The sequence below is a fragment of the Podarcis melisellensis genome (assembly GCF_964234715.1).
Source record: "Podarcis melisellensis genome assembly, chromosome: 2".
Taxonomy (NCBI): Eukaryota; Metazoa; Chordata; class Lepidosauria; order Squamata; family Lacertidae; genus Podarcis; species Podarcis melisellensis.
In genome coordinates, this window is record NC_138529.1 from 112,877,652 (window position 1) to 112,894,707 (window position 17,056).

Genomic DNA, 17,056 nt, shown 5'->3' on the forward strand with positions numbered 1-17,056 from the left:
TCCTTGTAGCCACCATGCTCTACCTCCCCCCCCCCCGAAGCCCCTTGGGACAAATGCTATATCATCATGTAGAGTTGCTAACAGATTATTGAAGGGGGGGGCAGTGAATGGTGGCTGCTGGAAACAGCTTGCATTGCCACTTTTACTGGGGCCAACATGTCTCGCTTGCGAAACTGGCAGCAGTGGTGAATACGGCTTTCTTTCCATCTCCTAACTTCATGCCAAAAGATCTCAGCCTTTATCCTGTATTCTCCCGTGAACCCAATCTCATAGGCTCTCTGCCTCCTCAGTCTTCCCCATTTCTTCATTCCATTTCTGCCTAGCAACATCAGGCCTCTTGTGGGTCCAGCAGGACACGGTGTGGGTTCCCCCCCCTTAACTGGCCTCCTGTTTTTCTCACATGAGCTGCATCAACAAATCTGTTCAGTAGCTAGAGACCGTTTCTTACAATAAGCATTCCATGACATCATGGAATCTCAGCCAATAGCTGTGGGGCAAGGCTCACAAGTAAATGGCAGCCAGTTTTCCTAGCTGTAACATGGAATGTGGATTTGGACTTCCCTCGGATTGCCCATGCATGCAAGCGTAATTCAGCCGACAGACTTCAGGAGATTAATATTTTTTTCCTCCTGCTTTTCTGGGTAGCGAGCTGGCACGTGTGGCCTTCTTACCTGTTCCACTTGTCGTTGCCACTGTGTTGATGCTGGCCGCTTCTGACCCGTCCTGGATGCCATAGACGGTAAGGCTGTACTCGGTGTTGGGCGAAAGGCCCCGAAACACGACAGAGCGTTCATCCCCGGTCACGTTGATTTTCTTGGTCGGTGTGGGACTCATTTCACTATCCGGAACAGAGATCTTGCGCTGGACCGAAAAGAAATCAAACTCTCCCTCGGGAGCTTCCCATGTGAGCTGCAGCGTAGTGGGTGTCACCTCAGAGACAACCAAGTTTTCAAGGAAGGCCCGTTTGCTGGGCTCTGGGAAAGCTATGGGATAAAGAATAGAGATGAGTGAACAGGCAACAAAATGACAGATGAAGTTCAGATTAAGTATACAGTGATGAACATCACACCCCAAAATCATCACCATCACAGAATTGAACTGGGGGTGACTAATTAGAAAAGAGATCTTGGGGTTGTAGTGGGCAGCTGAATGACTATATGATCTCAGGATGTGGCAAGACTGAAAATGGCGAATTCCATGGTGGGGCTTGTTAGGAAGGGGGCCAATTTGGTTTGGAAGACCCCTCACCCTCTGTGGCCCTTAAAACTAGAACCAGAGCTGGATTAACAATTAAGCAAAGTAAGCACATGCTTAGGGCATCAAGGGGAGGGGGAGGGCACCGCAGTTATTTTCCATTGCTGGATTTTTAACATTAATGGTCACAAAATGTTCATTTTCTGGCGGTTCCCTCATTGCGAGAAGTGAGGTTACAGGGAACCAGACAGAGGGCCTTCTCAGCAGTGGCGCCCGATCTGTGGAATGCCCTCCCTTCAGATGTGAAGGAAATAAGCAGCTATCCTATCTTTAAAAGATATCTGAAGGCAGCCCTGTTTAGGGAAGTTTTTAATGCTGTATTTTTTTTAACACTCAATTGGGAGCTGCCCAGACTGGCTGGGGAAACTCAGCCAGATGGGTGGGGTATAAATATATTATTATTATTATTATTATTATTATTATTATTATTATTATTATTTTCTCAGCTGAAATATATTAAAAATCCCTGCAGAACAACTATGCAGCAAGGCATGCTGGGTGTCTTATCTCTGCTAAGTACAGAAGCAGATATGTAAGACTAGATTGGGGATCTGATCAAAGACCGCCATGAGAAAAAGTAGGAGAACTTTTTTCAAATATAAAGTGGAAGTATTCAAAAATAAATATCGTTTTCCATCTTACTGTAGGTTACATTTCATTTCGAAAACGGAAAAAAAATATTTTACGGTTTATTCTTGTCCGTATTTTGAATTAGATATATATGGGGCCACCAAAATCTTTTAAGTGCTTAGGGCCTCTAAAGGTCTTATTCCAGCCCCCAACTGGAACTCACTGGAACATCCAACAAAGCTGACCGTTGAAATATTAAGGACAGAAAAGAAGGAAAGCACTTGCTGGAAGACCCAGGAGGGGAGAGACATCTTGTTCTCAAGTCCTGTTTGCAGGCTTCCTACAGGCACGTGGTGGCCACTGTGAGAACAGGGTGCTGGACTATCGGCCTGATCCTGCGGAGATTCTTATCTTATGTACTCTTCAGAATGCACACTTTTAACTAGATGGGATAAGGGCAGGGTTCAAACTGCTGGTGCCACGTGTCTAAGTTGTTTCTCGGCCTTGCCTGTGGCTGATCCTCCAGCTGTGCCTCTTGCCCCCGGCTCCATCCATCTTCTCTGCAACAGGACCGGCCTTGACAAAGAGACGTCAGCGCCACAAGGCCCTTGCCTCATTTTTCAGACATGCTCGCATGCTGCACACGCCAGCACATTCCCCCCCCCCTTTGCGTAAACACCGAACGTAAGTGTCGGCCTCTGTCAGCTCATTAGTAAGTGGCCTGACTTGTACCATTAATCTCTCCACACATTTCTGCGTTCTGCCTGCGTCCTGCTCCTTTGACAAGCATGGGCTGTTGCTCCGAGCCAGTTCTTGTGTTTTTTTAAGCCAAGGAAACGGAGCTGGATCTAAACTCGGATCTCCTCACTCTGCTGACTGAGCACACTTACAGCGAGGCTGGCTGGCCTAGAGGGGCAGGGAGTGGAAGAGATCCCAGCAGGAAAATCTCTTCCCTCTCTGGGCTTGGAGAATTTTTGGGAAAGGTTCATAAGGCAGTGGTAGAGCAGATGCTTGCATGTAGAAGGTGATTATTTGGGGGACAATTGCCTCGCCCCCTTTGCGTTCAGGAGAGGCCCTCTAAGAGAACCCGTCGTGTTCAGTTTCACCCAGTTTCTCATTCTTCCAAAGTTCGGTTCTCCACAATTCCATATTGAGTTCAGATTTGTTTTTGTTCCTTTAAAATATTATCCATTATAATCCATGAGCATTTTGGTGTGAATTTATCCTTATAGGCACATTTTTGCATGCAGTTTCACCTAAGATGCACATTTTTACAAAGCAATTTCCACTAAAACAACATGTTATTTTAACCAATATGTGCATTTTTGCATGCTATTTTCACCAATATACAGTGGTGCCTCACAAGACGAAATTAATCCGTTCCGTGAGGCTCTTCGTATAGCGTTTTTTTCGTCTTGCGAAGCAAGCCCATTGACAGCTTAGCGGATTAGCGCTATTAGCGGTTTAGCGGCTTTTAGCGATCAGCTGTTAAGCAGCTTATCAGCGGATCAGCTGATAAGCGGCTTAGGAAGAGAGGGGGGAAGGGGAAAAAACCCGCAGGAACTCGCAAGACATTCTCGTCTTGCGAAGCAAGCCCATAAAGAAATTCGTTTTGCGAAGCACCTCCAAAACGGAAAACCCTTTCGTCTAGTGTGTTTTCCGTCTTGCGAGGCGTTCGTCTTGCGGGGCACCACTGTATGCATTTTGCATGATATTTTCACCAATATATCAGTTTTTATGCACACTTCACCCTAGTATATGCATTTTTGAACACACTGCTTGGCTGGAGAAGCTTGGCTGAGGGATGAGACTTGGAGTCCAATGACATCTGGAAAGCCCCAAGCTCGCTATACCTAGCTTAATGGATCCTCCATGTTCAGAGGCACTATGCCTCTGAATATCAGTCACTGGGGAGAAAGAGCAAGATTGCCTTCATGCCCTGCTTGTGGACATCCCTGGGGCATCTGGTTTGGCACTGTGGGAAACAGGATGGTGCTTTAGTCTGATCCAACAGAGCATCGTCTTTTGTTCTAAGAAGAAGTGGTGAAATGGGAAGGACAAAAGAAGAAGAGAGGCTATGGAGTAGAGGAAAAGGATACAAATATGAGAGCGACAGGAAGAAAGACCTATAGGTGGTTCTGGAAAGGAAGATGCAATTACAGAGCAGCAATTCAGACCATTGCATGGACTAGCTGGACCCAAAGAAATAGTGGGAGAAACCAGCTGGGGAGCCCTCAAGAGAAGAAAGCTCAGAGTGGTGGTGGGACCAATGAGTGGTCAGAGGGAGAAAAGGGAGCAGACTGGGAGGAGGAGGTGTCAGAAGCTGAAGGGGCAACAGGACTTAGTGAGCAGGGAGAGTCTGTGCCAGAGAGAAGTCCAGAATCAGAATCAGACCCAGAAGGAGGAGAGCAGGGAGGCCAAGAGGCAGAGATGAGTCAGGCTGGGGAAGAATCCAGGGGGTCTTCCCCTCCTGCTGCGGCAAGCTCCCTTCCGCGCTGGTCTCCCAGGACCAGGTGAGACATGAAGCAGGAGGAGCAAAGGCGGACACACCAGTGGAGTCTCAGATTGCTTGGGAAGGATCTGGGCAAGGAGAAGATTTAGGCAGCTGTGGGAAGGCAGGGACCTTCAGACTCTGCAAGTACATCACAGGGGCAAGACCTACTGAAGAAGTATTGAAGAGTGCTCATTAGGTACTCCTAAACAGAACCTGTTTCTTTTAATAAAGAGTTCACTTTCTCTGTGCGGTTTATTGCTGGCTCACTTCTAACAACCATGTTACCTGTGACAGCATCTATAGATATGGGCCCGTGCCGCTTCCTGCCAGAGATGCCATAGAGGTTGAACTTGTATCTGTGGGAAGTGGTCAGGTCCTTGATGACGACTGTGCGGGAATCAGCATCGACAGGTACCGCCTGGAGCTTTCCTTCAGTGTCCTTGTACTGGATGAGGAAGGAGTCGAATTTCCCAGCAGAGATGGTCCACGAGAGGCGGACAGAGTCCTGAGTAACCTCGGAAATGGAAAGATCGCCCAGTGTGGGCTGGACCTCTGTTTTCACCATTGGAGCTAGAAGAAATAAGAAGAGCAGCAAAAATGAATGTGAATCATCTTGTTCTGTTATGTAAGGCGGATGCTAGCCCCCAATTTATTTATTTCACAGCATCTATGTAATGTTTGATTTTTACTTTGGATTCCAAACTTGGACCTTTTGGCTCCTGAATGCCGCAAACCAAGAAGTGAGTGTTCCGTTTTGCAAACGTTCTTTGGAACCCGGATGTCCAACAGGGCTTCCGTGGCTTCCGATTGGCTGCAGGAGCTTCCTGCAGCCAATCAGAAGCTGTGCTTTGGTTTCCGAACATTTTGGAAGTTGAACAGACTCCGTTTGACTTTCAAGGTACGACTGTAATAAAACCACCACTAAGCAGTTTACAAAAAATAAATAAACTAAAACATTAAGATTATCAATATAAGATAGTTTAAAATGCATTTAAAAACATTAAAAAGTGAATTCTAATAAACAGTAAGCAAAATGATAAAAACACATGCCAGCATTCCATATGCTGGATAGGTATGCCTAAACAAAATGTTTACATGTTTCAGCCAAGTGCTGAAAAGAGTGCAGTGAAGGTGCCTGATGTCTAAAGGCAGGGAGTTCCAAAGTTTAGGTGCTGCCAAAGTAAAAATCAATTTATTACAGGTATGGAATAAATATCATGTTCTGCAGCTATGGAGTAAGGCAACGGCACAAGTAGATTCGGCCCCAATATAGCCCTTTTTTTCAAACAAGATAGCAGAGTTGGAGTAAAGTATGGGAAATTATAAAAACTGCAGGTAAGATGTGCAATATAAGAATGACTTTGCAGATCTGCTCATCATCCATAACTGGTACAGAGGTGAGAACTGCAGGATACAAGATATACACAGTCAAGAGAAATCTATACTATATTTATATAGCTATACTGTAGATATGCATAGGCACTGGGAATGCAGGAGTGAAAGAGTCTCAAAAGAGGGTAAAATAAAATGAATAAAACCGGGGGGGGGGGGGGAGAAAGAGGGGGTGTTATACCCTCTCCAGGAATTCTGGGTCCCTGACCTGTGACTGCTTCCGTGGAAATGGGTCCAAGACGCTTCCGTCCAGAGATGCCAAATAGGTTGAACTTATATTTACGGGAGGGCACCAAGCCGGAGACTATGACATCGCGGGAGTCTTTGCCCACAGGCAGTGCCTGAGCCTTGCCCTCTGCATCTCGGTACTGAATGATGAAAGAGTCAAAATCCCCGGACTGGACACTCCAAGACAGACGGACAGTTGTGCTGGTGATGTCAGAGGTTGAGAGCTCCCCCAGACTGGGCTTGGGAGGGGCTGGCTGTTCTGAAGCGGCTGGGGATAGGAAAGAGAGAGGCAGAAGATTGAACCAACGGGGCTTTGATAAAAGCCTTAATTTCACCTCCACGTTATCTTTTATCTAAAAAGGAACAGCCATGTTAATCTGCAGTGGCAAAAATTCCAGGCACTCATACCTGGTCCATTGGGAAAACTCCAGAAGAAACAGAAGTATAAATACATTTCGCAGGTCACAATCCATACCATATATTTAAAATGCATCTAAGGTCTCCCCACGCCCACAAAATCCTGGGTTAAATTGTGTCATTAACCAACAGAACCACTACTCATTTTCCTTTAAAAGCAATGCAGGAACATTGCAGAGTTAATTTATACAGCAGGCACCAGGGGGAGTAGTGTCCTTGTTCTGCAGAAGTGTATATAAGGTAATGAAGCCGTGATCCTGGGGCTTAGAATACAACAGGTATAGCGGGGCTACTATACGTCCAGAATTTCTCGGACATAGCCTAACTTTTGTGTCTGGATTTTTCACTTTTTGAAATATGGCAACCCTAAGGTATAGTATAAAAGGGACACGGGTGGTGCTGTGGTCTAAACCAGAGCCTGGGACTTGCTGATCAGAAGGTCGGCAGTTCGAATCCCCGCGACGGGGTGAGCTCCCGTTGCTCGGTCCCAGCTCCTGCCAACCTAGCAGTTTGAAAGCACATCAAAGTGCAAGTAGATAAATAGGTACCGCTCCGGAGGGAAGGTAAACGGCATTTCTGTGCGCTGCTCTGGTTCGCCAGAAGCGGCTTAGTCATGCTGGCCACATGACTCGGAAGCTGTACGGCGGCTCCCTCGGCCAGTAAAGTGAGATGAGCGCCGCAACCCCAGAGTTGGCCACGACTGGACCTAACGGTCAGGAGTCCCTTTACCTTTTTAAGGTATAGTATATGTGAAATGCTGAATAAACATTCTGCAAAGGACTGGAGCTCATTGCTAGAGAAGCTACCATGCATGCATGTCAGGTTTAATCTGCTATATCTACCTATTTATCTACTTGCACTGGCATGCTTTCAAACTGCTAGGTTGGCAGGAGCTCACCCCGTCGCGATAATTCAAACTGCCATCCTTCTGATCAGCAAGCCCAAGAGGCTCAGTGGTTTATATCACAGTGCCACCCGCATCCCTTTGCAGGGAAGAGAGTTCAGCTAGGATAAGTGGGGGTGGACAGCCTAGGGAAGAACCTCTCCCTGACCCAGAAGGCACATTGCATGACTTCTCTTAAAATCTTGTGCCTCAGTTTACCCTTTGTCTAAGCATCCTAACACATAAAGGTAAAGCAGTTTAGTTAGGTCATTTAAAAAAAATAAATCCTCCAACATTTCAAAGATAAAAATGATGTATTTGTAAACACATGCACACCCATTCTCATATGAGAATATGAGAAATGAGGAGGAAGGGGAAAGGAAAATCAAAGGTCATTTTTATATGTGAAATGTAAAAGGATTTTTTTTTAAATATAAAAAATGACTGTTTGGCCAGGAAGTGAGGAGTGGGCAGCTGAATTTCTGGAGGTCAGGAAACAGAGAGCTGTGGGAATGGCAGAAATAAAAATTTAAAACACAGACTGAGAAAGTAACAGCAACGGTATAGGGTTAAATTAAGGGGGTCCTTTTCTGTGAGCGCATGCTGAGGAAAGGCATGATGTCTGTTGGGAAGTGCAACAGCAGGAGTTAATTTTGTTAGGGTTGAAGTCAACTAGCCAAGAGGGGAGGTCATGTGTGTGGGGGGTGTTGCTTAGCAACCAAGCAGTAGCATGATCCTCACTGAGGTAGCGCATGCTCTTACTGATATGTATTTCTGAGGGAGTTTTCTTCTGTATGTTTGGTTGAATGTCTCTGTGTTGTGTGCAAGGCTAGAAAGACAAAGCTTTGCTGTTATTTTCTCATCAAACGACACACTCTTTTCATTCTTTTTTCCTCAGTAAAGCGTTATCAAGACTTTTCTCTCTGGGCTCCGACTGCGTTATTTAAGTAACTTTGCCAACAATGCCATAGTAGACGGGTCTACTGTTATTATGTCTTTCCCAGTGGCAAGCTGAAATCCAAAACAGAAAAGCACCAGCAAAGCCCACAGCTCTCAAGACGTGCTAATGGGGAGAGGGGAGAGCGATTTGTGTGAGAGAGAGACCTAGAATGAAAAGAGAAATGAGAGAAATGGTTGCTAGGTGGCCACTGAACCACCAGGGCTGACCTGTGGTGGCCTCTGTAGAGATGGGCCCGAGACGTTTGCGGCCCGAGACGCCGTAGAGGTTGAACCTGTATTTGTGGGAGGGGACCAGATCATGAAGCCGCAGCGAGCGCATGCCACCATCCACGGGCAAAGCGTGGGGATTGCCATCCGCATCCCGGTACTGGATGATAAAAGAGTCGAAATTCCCAGTCTCCACGGTCCAGGAGAGGAGGACTGATTCTGGGGTGATGTCATGGGCTGACAATTCTCCAAACTTCAGCTGAGTGAGGGCCCCAGGCTGGGTGCCTGGAACAGAGACATGAGATAGGAGATGCCGGATTAAAAATATTTTAACAGTGAAGATGCAGAGAGCAGCTACTGTACTGGTAAATTTTGTCATTTAACACAGATATAAAGAACAAAGAAACAGCTAAAAGAAACTGAAAAGAGAGGTTACAGTTATTATATAGCACAGCAGCCTTCAATTTTATTCAGACCTGGAACTCACACATGCACTTGGGGACCATTTCTTAATATTCTTTTGCTACATGGCGGTAGTGCTGCTATTGCAACCTACTTTGGATTAGGCTTCGGCCTGAAAGTGGGCCCTGACCCGCCCGTTGAAGGCCAGTGACAAAGCACATCTGTTTGTCAATGTTTGTTTTTTCCCAAAAAACAAAGCCACATGTTTCAACTGACTTCAGCTTGGTAACAGCGTAATGGTAATGAAGTCCATCCCAAACATTGCTGCTGGCATGGCTCACCTTAGGGTGGACTGTGACCCAGCTGTGAGACCCAAATTGTTACTTTGCCATTATGAGCTTTTTTCTTTTTTAAAAAAGAAGGCTATTGGGTGCCTGTGTGTGATTTGGTTGAAACTTGAAGAAGGCCAGAGGTCTTTAAAGCCCTCTGCAATTCTCCTCGTAATTTGAGCAGCGGCAGTTATTGTTCAAACAAGGAGATATTCCCACATTGGTAGTTGGCCTCCAATACTCACTGCCATGAATTGGGACATACTGGGAAGTGATGGAACAGGCCCAAATATGGTAACATGAACAGGGAAAGCAGTTCAGAGATTCGTATTTCTTTATAGAGAAGCCTTGGAGGGTTAACGTCCCCTCAAGCGCCATCAGGGCCTCTCAGGAGGACAACACTCTGAGGAGTTAGGTCTTTCTCAGAGTGCCCCCCACCCAGCCCTAGGGGCTGAGGCACTTGACCAAGGAGGGAGGGAAAACAAGAGATTGGGGGATCAAGCTGTGGCCAGTCCCCAAAAGTCAAGCAAGACGGGCAGGAGAAAGGAGCAGGAACATTTTCTCTCAGTAATGCTAAGAAACCAGGGAAAATAACCTGCAGAGCTGGGAAGAGCCGGGAGCCAATCAAGGGCATCTGCAGGAATGTTTCTACTGGCAGGAGGGTGGGGAAAGTTAGGAGGGGAGCAGGCTTGCTTCTCACACACAAAATGAGAAAACTAGGATTTTGCCTCATGTCTCAAATGCTTGTAGAACTCTCTCTCTCTCTTTAATGAAATGTGGGAATCTGGGGATTATGGTCTATTAGGGTCTAAGAGCACAGTGAGGACCAGAGGAGCCTGCATGAGGGAGATTCTTTGTAGCACAGACTGAGGCCTAATAGCCTCTGAGGTAATGGGCGCTATACAGATGACCAGTGCTTTTTCCTGGGGCAGGGGGATGCATACCCCTAAACATTTTGTGAATCTAAGTAAGGGACAGTATTTCAATATGAGTAGGAAAATGAGAGTACCCCTAAACATTTTTTTTAAAGAAAGAAAGCACTGCAGATGACTCTCCATTTACATGAGGGTTACGTTCTGGGGATAGCGCATAAAGCCAAAATTGCATATAGTCAAAGTGCATGGGCAGGTGAGATTGCCAAAGTCTCTCTCCCCCCCCTCGCGACGCATTATTTTATTTTTTTGCCAAGCACATAAAGCTGAATGTGTACAAGTAAAATGTGTGCACATTGCGAGTTACTCAGGCCATGGGGGCAAGGCGGGGCTCACTGAAAAGAAATTATCTCCACACCACAAACCGGCATGCGTCAGGGACAAGGGTTTGGGCCTAGCTGACGTATTAGTTTTCTGCATGGAGGAATCGAATCTTGAGGGAGTTTTCCATCCTGCGAGTCTCCCACTCATATACCCCATTGCGGACTCAGGTGGGGCAGCTGGAGCAAAGCCAAGGGCTTTGATCTAAACGGGCGTTTGTTGCTGTGCCCCCTGGGAGAGCGTGCCTAGCCAGTTCCTGACAGGCTGGTGCTTGGAGTGCACCTCGTGGCAAATGGCACCAACAAGAACAGGCTGTATTTCCTCTTCCCTCTTCACTTTAAACAGCTCTCTGAGTGAACGGGGTCTGAAAAAGAGACTGAGCGAGCGCAGTTAGGACTGCCAGGCTGTGGAGCAAGGAGAACCCGGTTCAGGTCCCTGATCAGCAGGCTGATCCCTTATCTTTCAGCCTAGCCCACCTTGGAAGGATAAAGCAAGGAAGGAGGAACTGTGCAGACCATCTAGAGCTGCTTGGAGGAAGGCTGGGATATAAATACAGTTAATAGTACAGTACAGGGATTTAGCAGGAAAGAATAGTTTGTTGAGCTGAAGTCACAATTCATGTGAGAGGCAGGTTTCTTTCTTTTTTGAATTATGTTTCTCATAATGCAGCTGCCACCAGTCCGCTAAGGAAAGAAAGTGTGTGTTGTGTGTGTGTGGAGAACCATAGCTTCCAAACCAAGAACCCCTGCCCCCCCAGCAAAGGTGCCATCTGACCTGTGACAGCATCTGTGGAAATGGGACCGAGACGCTTGTGTCCGTAAATGCCATAAAGGTTGAACTTATATCGGTGAGAAGGAGCCAGGTTGGGGACGGTGACATCACGGGAATCACCGTTTAGGGGCAGCACCTGGGGCTTGCCCTCTCTGTCTTTGTACTGGACAAGGAAAGAGTCGAAGTTGCCCGCAGGGACGCTCCAAGAGAGGCTGACGGAGTCGCTGGTGGTCTTGGACACAGAGAGATCTCCGAGCCTGGGCTGAGTTTCCTCGCTTGGTGCTGGTTCTGGGGCTAGAGGGGGAAAGAAGGGTGCGGAGCAGAAAACGAAGAGGTTCTTGTCACAAGCTGAAAGCTTAAAGTGCTGTTAATTTTTTTAAAAAAACAAGAATTGTCAAGATATCTCAACCGGGAGAAACACAATGGAGAATGTCAACCTGCTGGACTGAAATCAGGAGAGGAAGCTGGTGAGTGGAGATGGATTTGAACCATAATTTTTTTTGGGGGGGGGTAAGGTGATTGGTGCCCCCTTTAATAACTGTGCATTGGACCAAATACTGTATTTTTCCGTGTATAAGACTATATTTCCCCCCATTTTTTCAAGTTTAAAATTGGGGGTTGTGTTATACACAGGGGCATGTTATACACGGAAAAATATGGTAATTCCAAAAGTATGCTTGGGTTCCATATAAACATATCAGTGGTTCTTCGGTTTGGGCCCCATCCAGACACCCCTTTTTATTGCACATTCACAATTTGCTCTCTTGATGTGGATGTGAACAATCAGAGCTTTCAACACTTCTTGTGCCTGCAAAGGTTTTTGGAGATACCACACTGACTCATTTCTGATCAGTGCATATCCTGCTAAATATCCTAGCTTTTAAATGTTCTGGTTTATTTTTCAAAATCTCCTTGAGAGTTTCAACAATAGAGCACGTCAACGCTCCACCTGCTGCAAAATGTTGCACCTAGACTGTTGATGGGCGCATAACTTTGGTACTCAAGAGCTTCCACTGGCTGCACATAGGCCACCAAGCCAGGTTTAATGTTCTTGCATTAATTTACAATTTCCTTAACATCTTTGTTCCATGATACCACAGGGACTACTTAATCCCCTATATTCCTGCCCAATCACTGAAGCCTTTGGGTGAGTCACCGTTAGAGGTCCCCTGCAGCTCAGATCAAGGCTCATATCCACCAGGAGCTGTGCATTCTGTATTATGGGCTCAAAATCAGTGGAACCCCCTTCCACTTGATGTCAAGCAAGCCCTCTTGAACTTCCAGTGACTGCTGAAGGGTTTTTTTTAATGGACTTCTCATTTTGTAGTTTTAACTCATTCTTATTGAGTGCCGAGGGCCTTCTGGCGGTTCCCTCACTGCGAGAAACCAAGTTACAGGGAACCAGGCAGAGGGCCTTCTTGGTAGAGGCACCCACCCTGTGGAACGCCCTCCCACCAGATGTCAAAGAGAAGAACAACTACCAGACTTTTAGAAGACATCTGAAGGCAGCCCTGTTTAGGGAAACTTTTAATGTTTAACAGACCACTGTATTTTAATACTTTGTTGGAAGCTGCCCAGAGTGGCTGGGGAAACCCAGCCAGATGGGTGGGGTATAAATAAATAAATAAATAATTACACCAAATTTCTTGCATAGTTAATTATAATTTAGCGGTATATAAATTGTCTGCATGAATGAATGAATGAAAATGAATGAAACCCTGGAGACCCTTCTCTGAAGACTGTTTTGAAAACCACAGCCTTAGACCAAGGTGCCCTTCTGACCTCTTTGCTACACTTCAAACCTGGGAAAAAGTTTCCTTTCACATTTCTTTCCTGCACCTGTTAGGGATGCAGGGGCTCTGTCATTTAAAACACCAACAACTCATAGAGGGGGAGCTTTTATGAATACAGTGACGATGTGGCCAAAGTCAAAGGCATCCAGGGAGCTACGAACAAGCCTCTGCTGACCTGTGACAGCATCGGTTGAGACAGGCCCAAGGCGCTTAGAGCCAGAGACTCCGAAGATGTTGAATTTGTATCTCTGCGACGGCATGAGGTTGTAGAGGTGGAGGGAGCGCATGGTGCCGTCCACAGGTAACACCTGGAGCTTCCCTGCAGCATCCTTGTACTGGATGAGGAAAGAGTCAAAGCTACCTTCCTGGATGTTCCAGGAGAGGAGAAGGGAGTCTGGGGTGACCTCAGAGACTGTGGCATCTCCAAGGCTGGGCTGAACTCTTTGGCCTGCGGCTTCTTCGGGCTTCTTTTCCTCCTCACCTGGTGGAGTTGTTTCTGGAGCTATAAGAAGACAGAGGAAGATGGTGGAGGAAGTTGGGATACAGCTTCTAGGAAGGAACATGACCTTGAGGTTGGGATGTTTTTTTGGTGGAGGCCTCTACCTTTAGCTCCCCTCATGCTTGAGACACAATGAGCAGAGAAGAGAAATTTCCACATGCACAATTCATGCAAATCGTGCCTACCATATGCATCTATTTTTATATGAGGTCACCCATGTTTTGTCCTGTATGATATCCCACTGGGAGTGACAGAACATCATCAAGTGCCATTGCTTCTCTGCCCATCCAAAACCACATTATGAAATTTTCATGCATTCTGTGGATCCGAACCCTATCAGGAGAGGGGAATGAGCAGATGATGAGGAAAGAAAGAAAGACGTGCAGTGATCCGTCCACAGATGGTTTCAGAAACTATCAGTTGACCTAGAACCTATTAAAGAGGTAAAGTTGAGTTAAGGAATAGGGAGGGTGAAATCATTAGTACTCCCCAGCACCCCAATTTCTCCAGGAGTTGCTGCTGACCTGCTGTCACAGCATTGGCAGAGTTGGGTCCAAAACGCTGGTTTCCATAGATGCCATAGAGATTGAACCTGTATTTGTGAGAGGGGGCCAGGTTGGAGACAATGACCTCGCGGGAACCCCCTCCTACAGGAAGTGCCTGGGGTCTTCCCTCTGCGTCCTTGTACTGGACAGAGAAAGAATCAAAGTTTCCTTCGGGGACGCTCCATGAAAGACGGGCAGCATTACTGGTGACCTCCGAGACTAAGAGCTGTCCCAGGCGAGGCTCCACCTTTCCTTCCACCGCTTGCACGTCAGGATCTGTGGCTAGAGTTAAAACAAAGATGGTGAGGGAGAGAATGCTGCTGGGGTATCTTCGCAAGGGATGTTTCTCGCCTTCTGCAGGTCTCTCCAGCTTTAGGAGGAGGAGAGGCGGGGAAGCATGCTAGCACGATAGATAGGGAAATTTGGGAAACTGTGACATGCAGTTGGAAACTTCTCACATCTACATGCAAGCTGCCAGGAATTTCTAGGGCTAGATATGGCGTGTCTATATGCTGCACAGTGAAGAAGAAGACTTTGGGTTTGATATCCCGCTTTATCACTACCTGAAGGAGTCTCAAAGCGGCCAACATTCTCCTTTCCCTTCCTCCCCCACAACAAGTGAGGTGAGTGGCGCTGAGTGAAGTGTGACTAGCCCAAGGTCACCCAGCAGCTGCAAGTGAAGGAGCGGAGATGCGAATCTGGTTCACCAGATTAGTAGTCTACCGATCTTAACCACTACACCACACTGGCTCTTGATAGTGATCTATCAAGGCTTCATGCTAGTGTGTTCATTGCAAAATGAAGTTGTCAAGGCTTGACCAACGGCACCAGAGTGGGGTGAGAGAGGAGCCAGGCATCAGAGGGGCAAGCCAGAAATGGTGGTGTCTGTTGGGTTTGGTGGTGCGTAAGGCAGGAGGCCAACAATAGGTGGAGCCAGAGGCAATGACAAGCCAAGCCAAAGAATTCTAGATTTGTTCTGATCCTTCTTTTTTGCCCTGTGAGACAAGAGCAATGCAACAGCTGAGGACGAGGAGAAAGCTGACAGCTTGCGCCACCGTGTGGGGTGGTTGTAATAAGGCAGATAGGTGGGGGTAGCTGAGGACAGGCGGAGTCCAGTGGGGCAGTGGCTTTTTTGCCCTATAAGGGGAGGAACAAGCAGGAAGGAAAGAAAGACAGCAGGACAGGCACTGATCCTTCCCGAGGGTTTTAGGGACCTAATAAAATGTAATAATGTGGAAAAGATCAGTTAGAGTGAGGAGGTGAAATCATTAGTACACAGCCCCCTCAATTTCTCCCGGAGGTGCTGCTGACCTGTCATCTCAGCAGTGGCAGATATGGGTCCCAAACGCTGGTTTCCAGAGATACCATAGAGATTGAACTTGTATTTGTGAGAGGGGACCAGGTTGGAGACAATGACCTCACGGGAGCCCCCTCCTACAGGAAGCGCCTGTGGCTTTCCCTCTGCGTCTCTGTACTGGACAGAGAAAGAATCAAAGCTTCCTTCGGGGACGCTCCATGAGAGACGGGCAGCGTTCCTGGTGACCTCCGAGACTGAGAGCTGGCCCAAGCGGGGTTCCCTTCCGGTAGAGTCCTCTGCATCCACCTCGTCTCTCTTTAGCTGTGTTGCTGTGAGAATTAAAACAGAAATGGCAAGTGAGGGACCGATGCTGGGATAACATTGTAGTGGGCATTAGCCTTCAGATATTCTACCAGAGGAAGAGTGTATACTACACATAGTAAAGGTAAAGGGACCCCTGACCATTAGTCCAGTCGTGGCCGACTCTGGGGTTGCAGCGCTCATCTCGCTTTATTGGCCAAGGGAGCTGGCGTTTGTCCTCAGACAGCTTCCGGGTCATGTGGCCAGCATGACAAAGCTGCTTCTGGTGAAACCAGAACAGCGCACGGAAACGCAGTTTACCTTCCCGCTGGAGCAGTACCTATTTATCTACTTGCAGTTTGAAGTGCTTTCGAACTGCTAGGTTGGCATAAGCAGGGACCGAGCTACGGGAGCTCACCCCGTCGCGGGGATTCGAACTGCCAACCTTCTGATTGGCAAGCCCTAGGCTCTGTGGTTTAACCCACAGCGCCACCCGCGTCCCTTTACCCTTTAAAAAGAAATAAATACATTCAGAGGGACAGAGGCTGCCTCAGAACAAGTACTTTTAAATTTCTGTACTTTTCTGAGTTTTTAAAAGATTTTTGCTTTAAAATCCATACAGGAATGGGGTGGGATGGACTCAATCCTGCTCCCATTCAGAACTATGATGGACCAGACTTTAATGGGCCCATCCATCCCCAATGAGACTGCTGGCCCTCTTGTGATTAGAATGGTATAATTATAGCTGTAATGTGCTGCATCTTGTATGCTTGGATATGGTATTGATTCAATTGTTTTGTTTTAAAGTGTGTTTTTAATTTGTTCATCGCCCACAGAAAGAATGCTGCGGCATGGGACCATAAATTAGGATTTCATGCCACAGTATACTTACTGTGCTCAATGAACAAATTTAAAACACAATTTATACTTTAAAACACACAGTATACTTTCTTTGTCACCATCTTGCCAGACAGAAGGCCTGATGCAAGGAAAGATGGACTTTCCTGCCGGTTCGTTTTCTGAAAAAGAGATCTGCAACCAAAGCAGTAAGAAAGGGAAAGTGGAGGGAGGAAACAGAGGACTGGAGAAAACAGCTGTCTTGAAATTACACAGAGAATGGCATCCGTTTTTAGATCCTCTGCTGACCTGTGACAACAATGACTGAGATTGGGCCAAAGCGCCTCCGTCCAGACAAGCCAAAGAGGTTGAACTTATATCTGTAGGAAGGCACCAAGTAGTAAATCACAACAGAGTTGGTCTCCTTATCTACAGGCAGTGCCTGTGGTTTATTGTCAGCATCCTTGTACTGGACCAGGAAGGAGTCAAAGATCCCAGAGGGGACATCCCAAGAGAGGCGGACAGAGTCGCTGGTGACGTCAGAAGCAGAGAGCTGCCCAAAGTCAGACCCTGGAGGTGGCGTTCCTCTTTCCCCCCTCTCTGTCACTGGTGTCAACGGAGCTGT

At 47.0% G+C, this 17,056-nt stretch overlaps 1 protein-coding gene across 16 annotated transcripts in view; it reads right to left on the reverse strand.

Moving 5' to 3' along the window:
- Nucleotides 1-17,056, reverse strand: part of TNXB (tenascin XB) — a 119,123-nt gene that overhangs the window by 14,752 nt on the left and 87,315 nt on the right. For 12 of the 16 annotated variants that reach the window (XM_081901274.1, XM_081901272.1, XM_081901273.1 and 9 more), the window contains 9 exons: nucleotides 16,741-17,052; nucleotides 15,309-15,623; nucleotides 13,977-14,279; nucleotides 13,129-13,455; nucleotides 11,164-11,454; nucleotides 8,406-8,690; nucleotides 5,919-6,206; nucleotides 4,604-4,888; nucleotides 672-983 (listed from right to left, as the gene is read on the reverse strand). In XM_081901274.1, the coding sequence (XP_081757400.1) occupies nucleotides 672-983; nucleotides 4,604-4,888; nucleotides 5,919-6,206; nucleotides 8,406-8,690; nucleotides 11,164-11,454; nucleotides 13,129-13,455; nucleotides 13,977-14,279; nucleotides 15,309-15,623; nucleotides 16,741-17,052 (2,718 nt within the window). The remainder of the gene's footprint in view (nucleotides 1-671; nucleotides 984-4,603; nucleotides 4,889-5,918; nucleotides 6,207-8,405; nucleotides 8,691-11,163; nucleotides 11,455-13,128; nucleotides 13,456-13,976; nucleotides 14,280-15,308; nucleotides 15,624-16,740; nucleotides 17,053-17,056) is intronic. The other 4 variants (XM_081901268.1, XM_081901270.1, XM_081901277.1 and 1 more) reach the window with 3 other exon arrangements.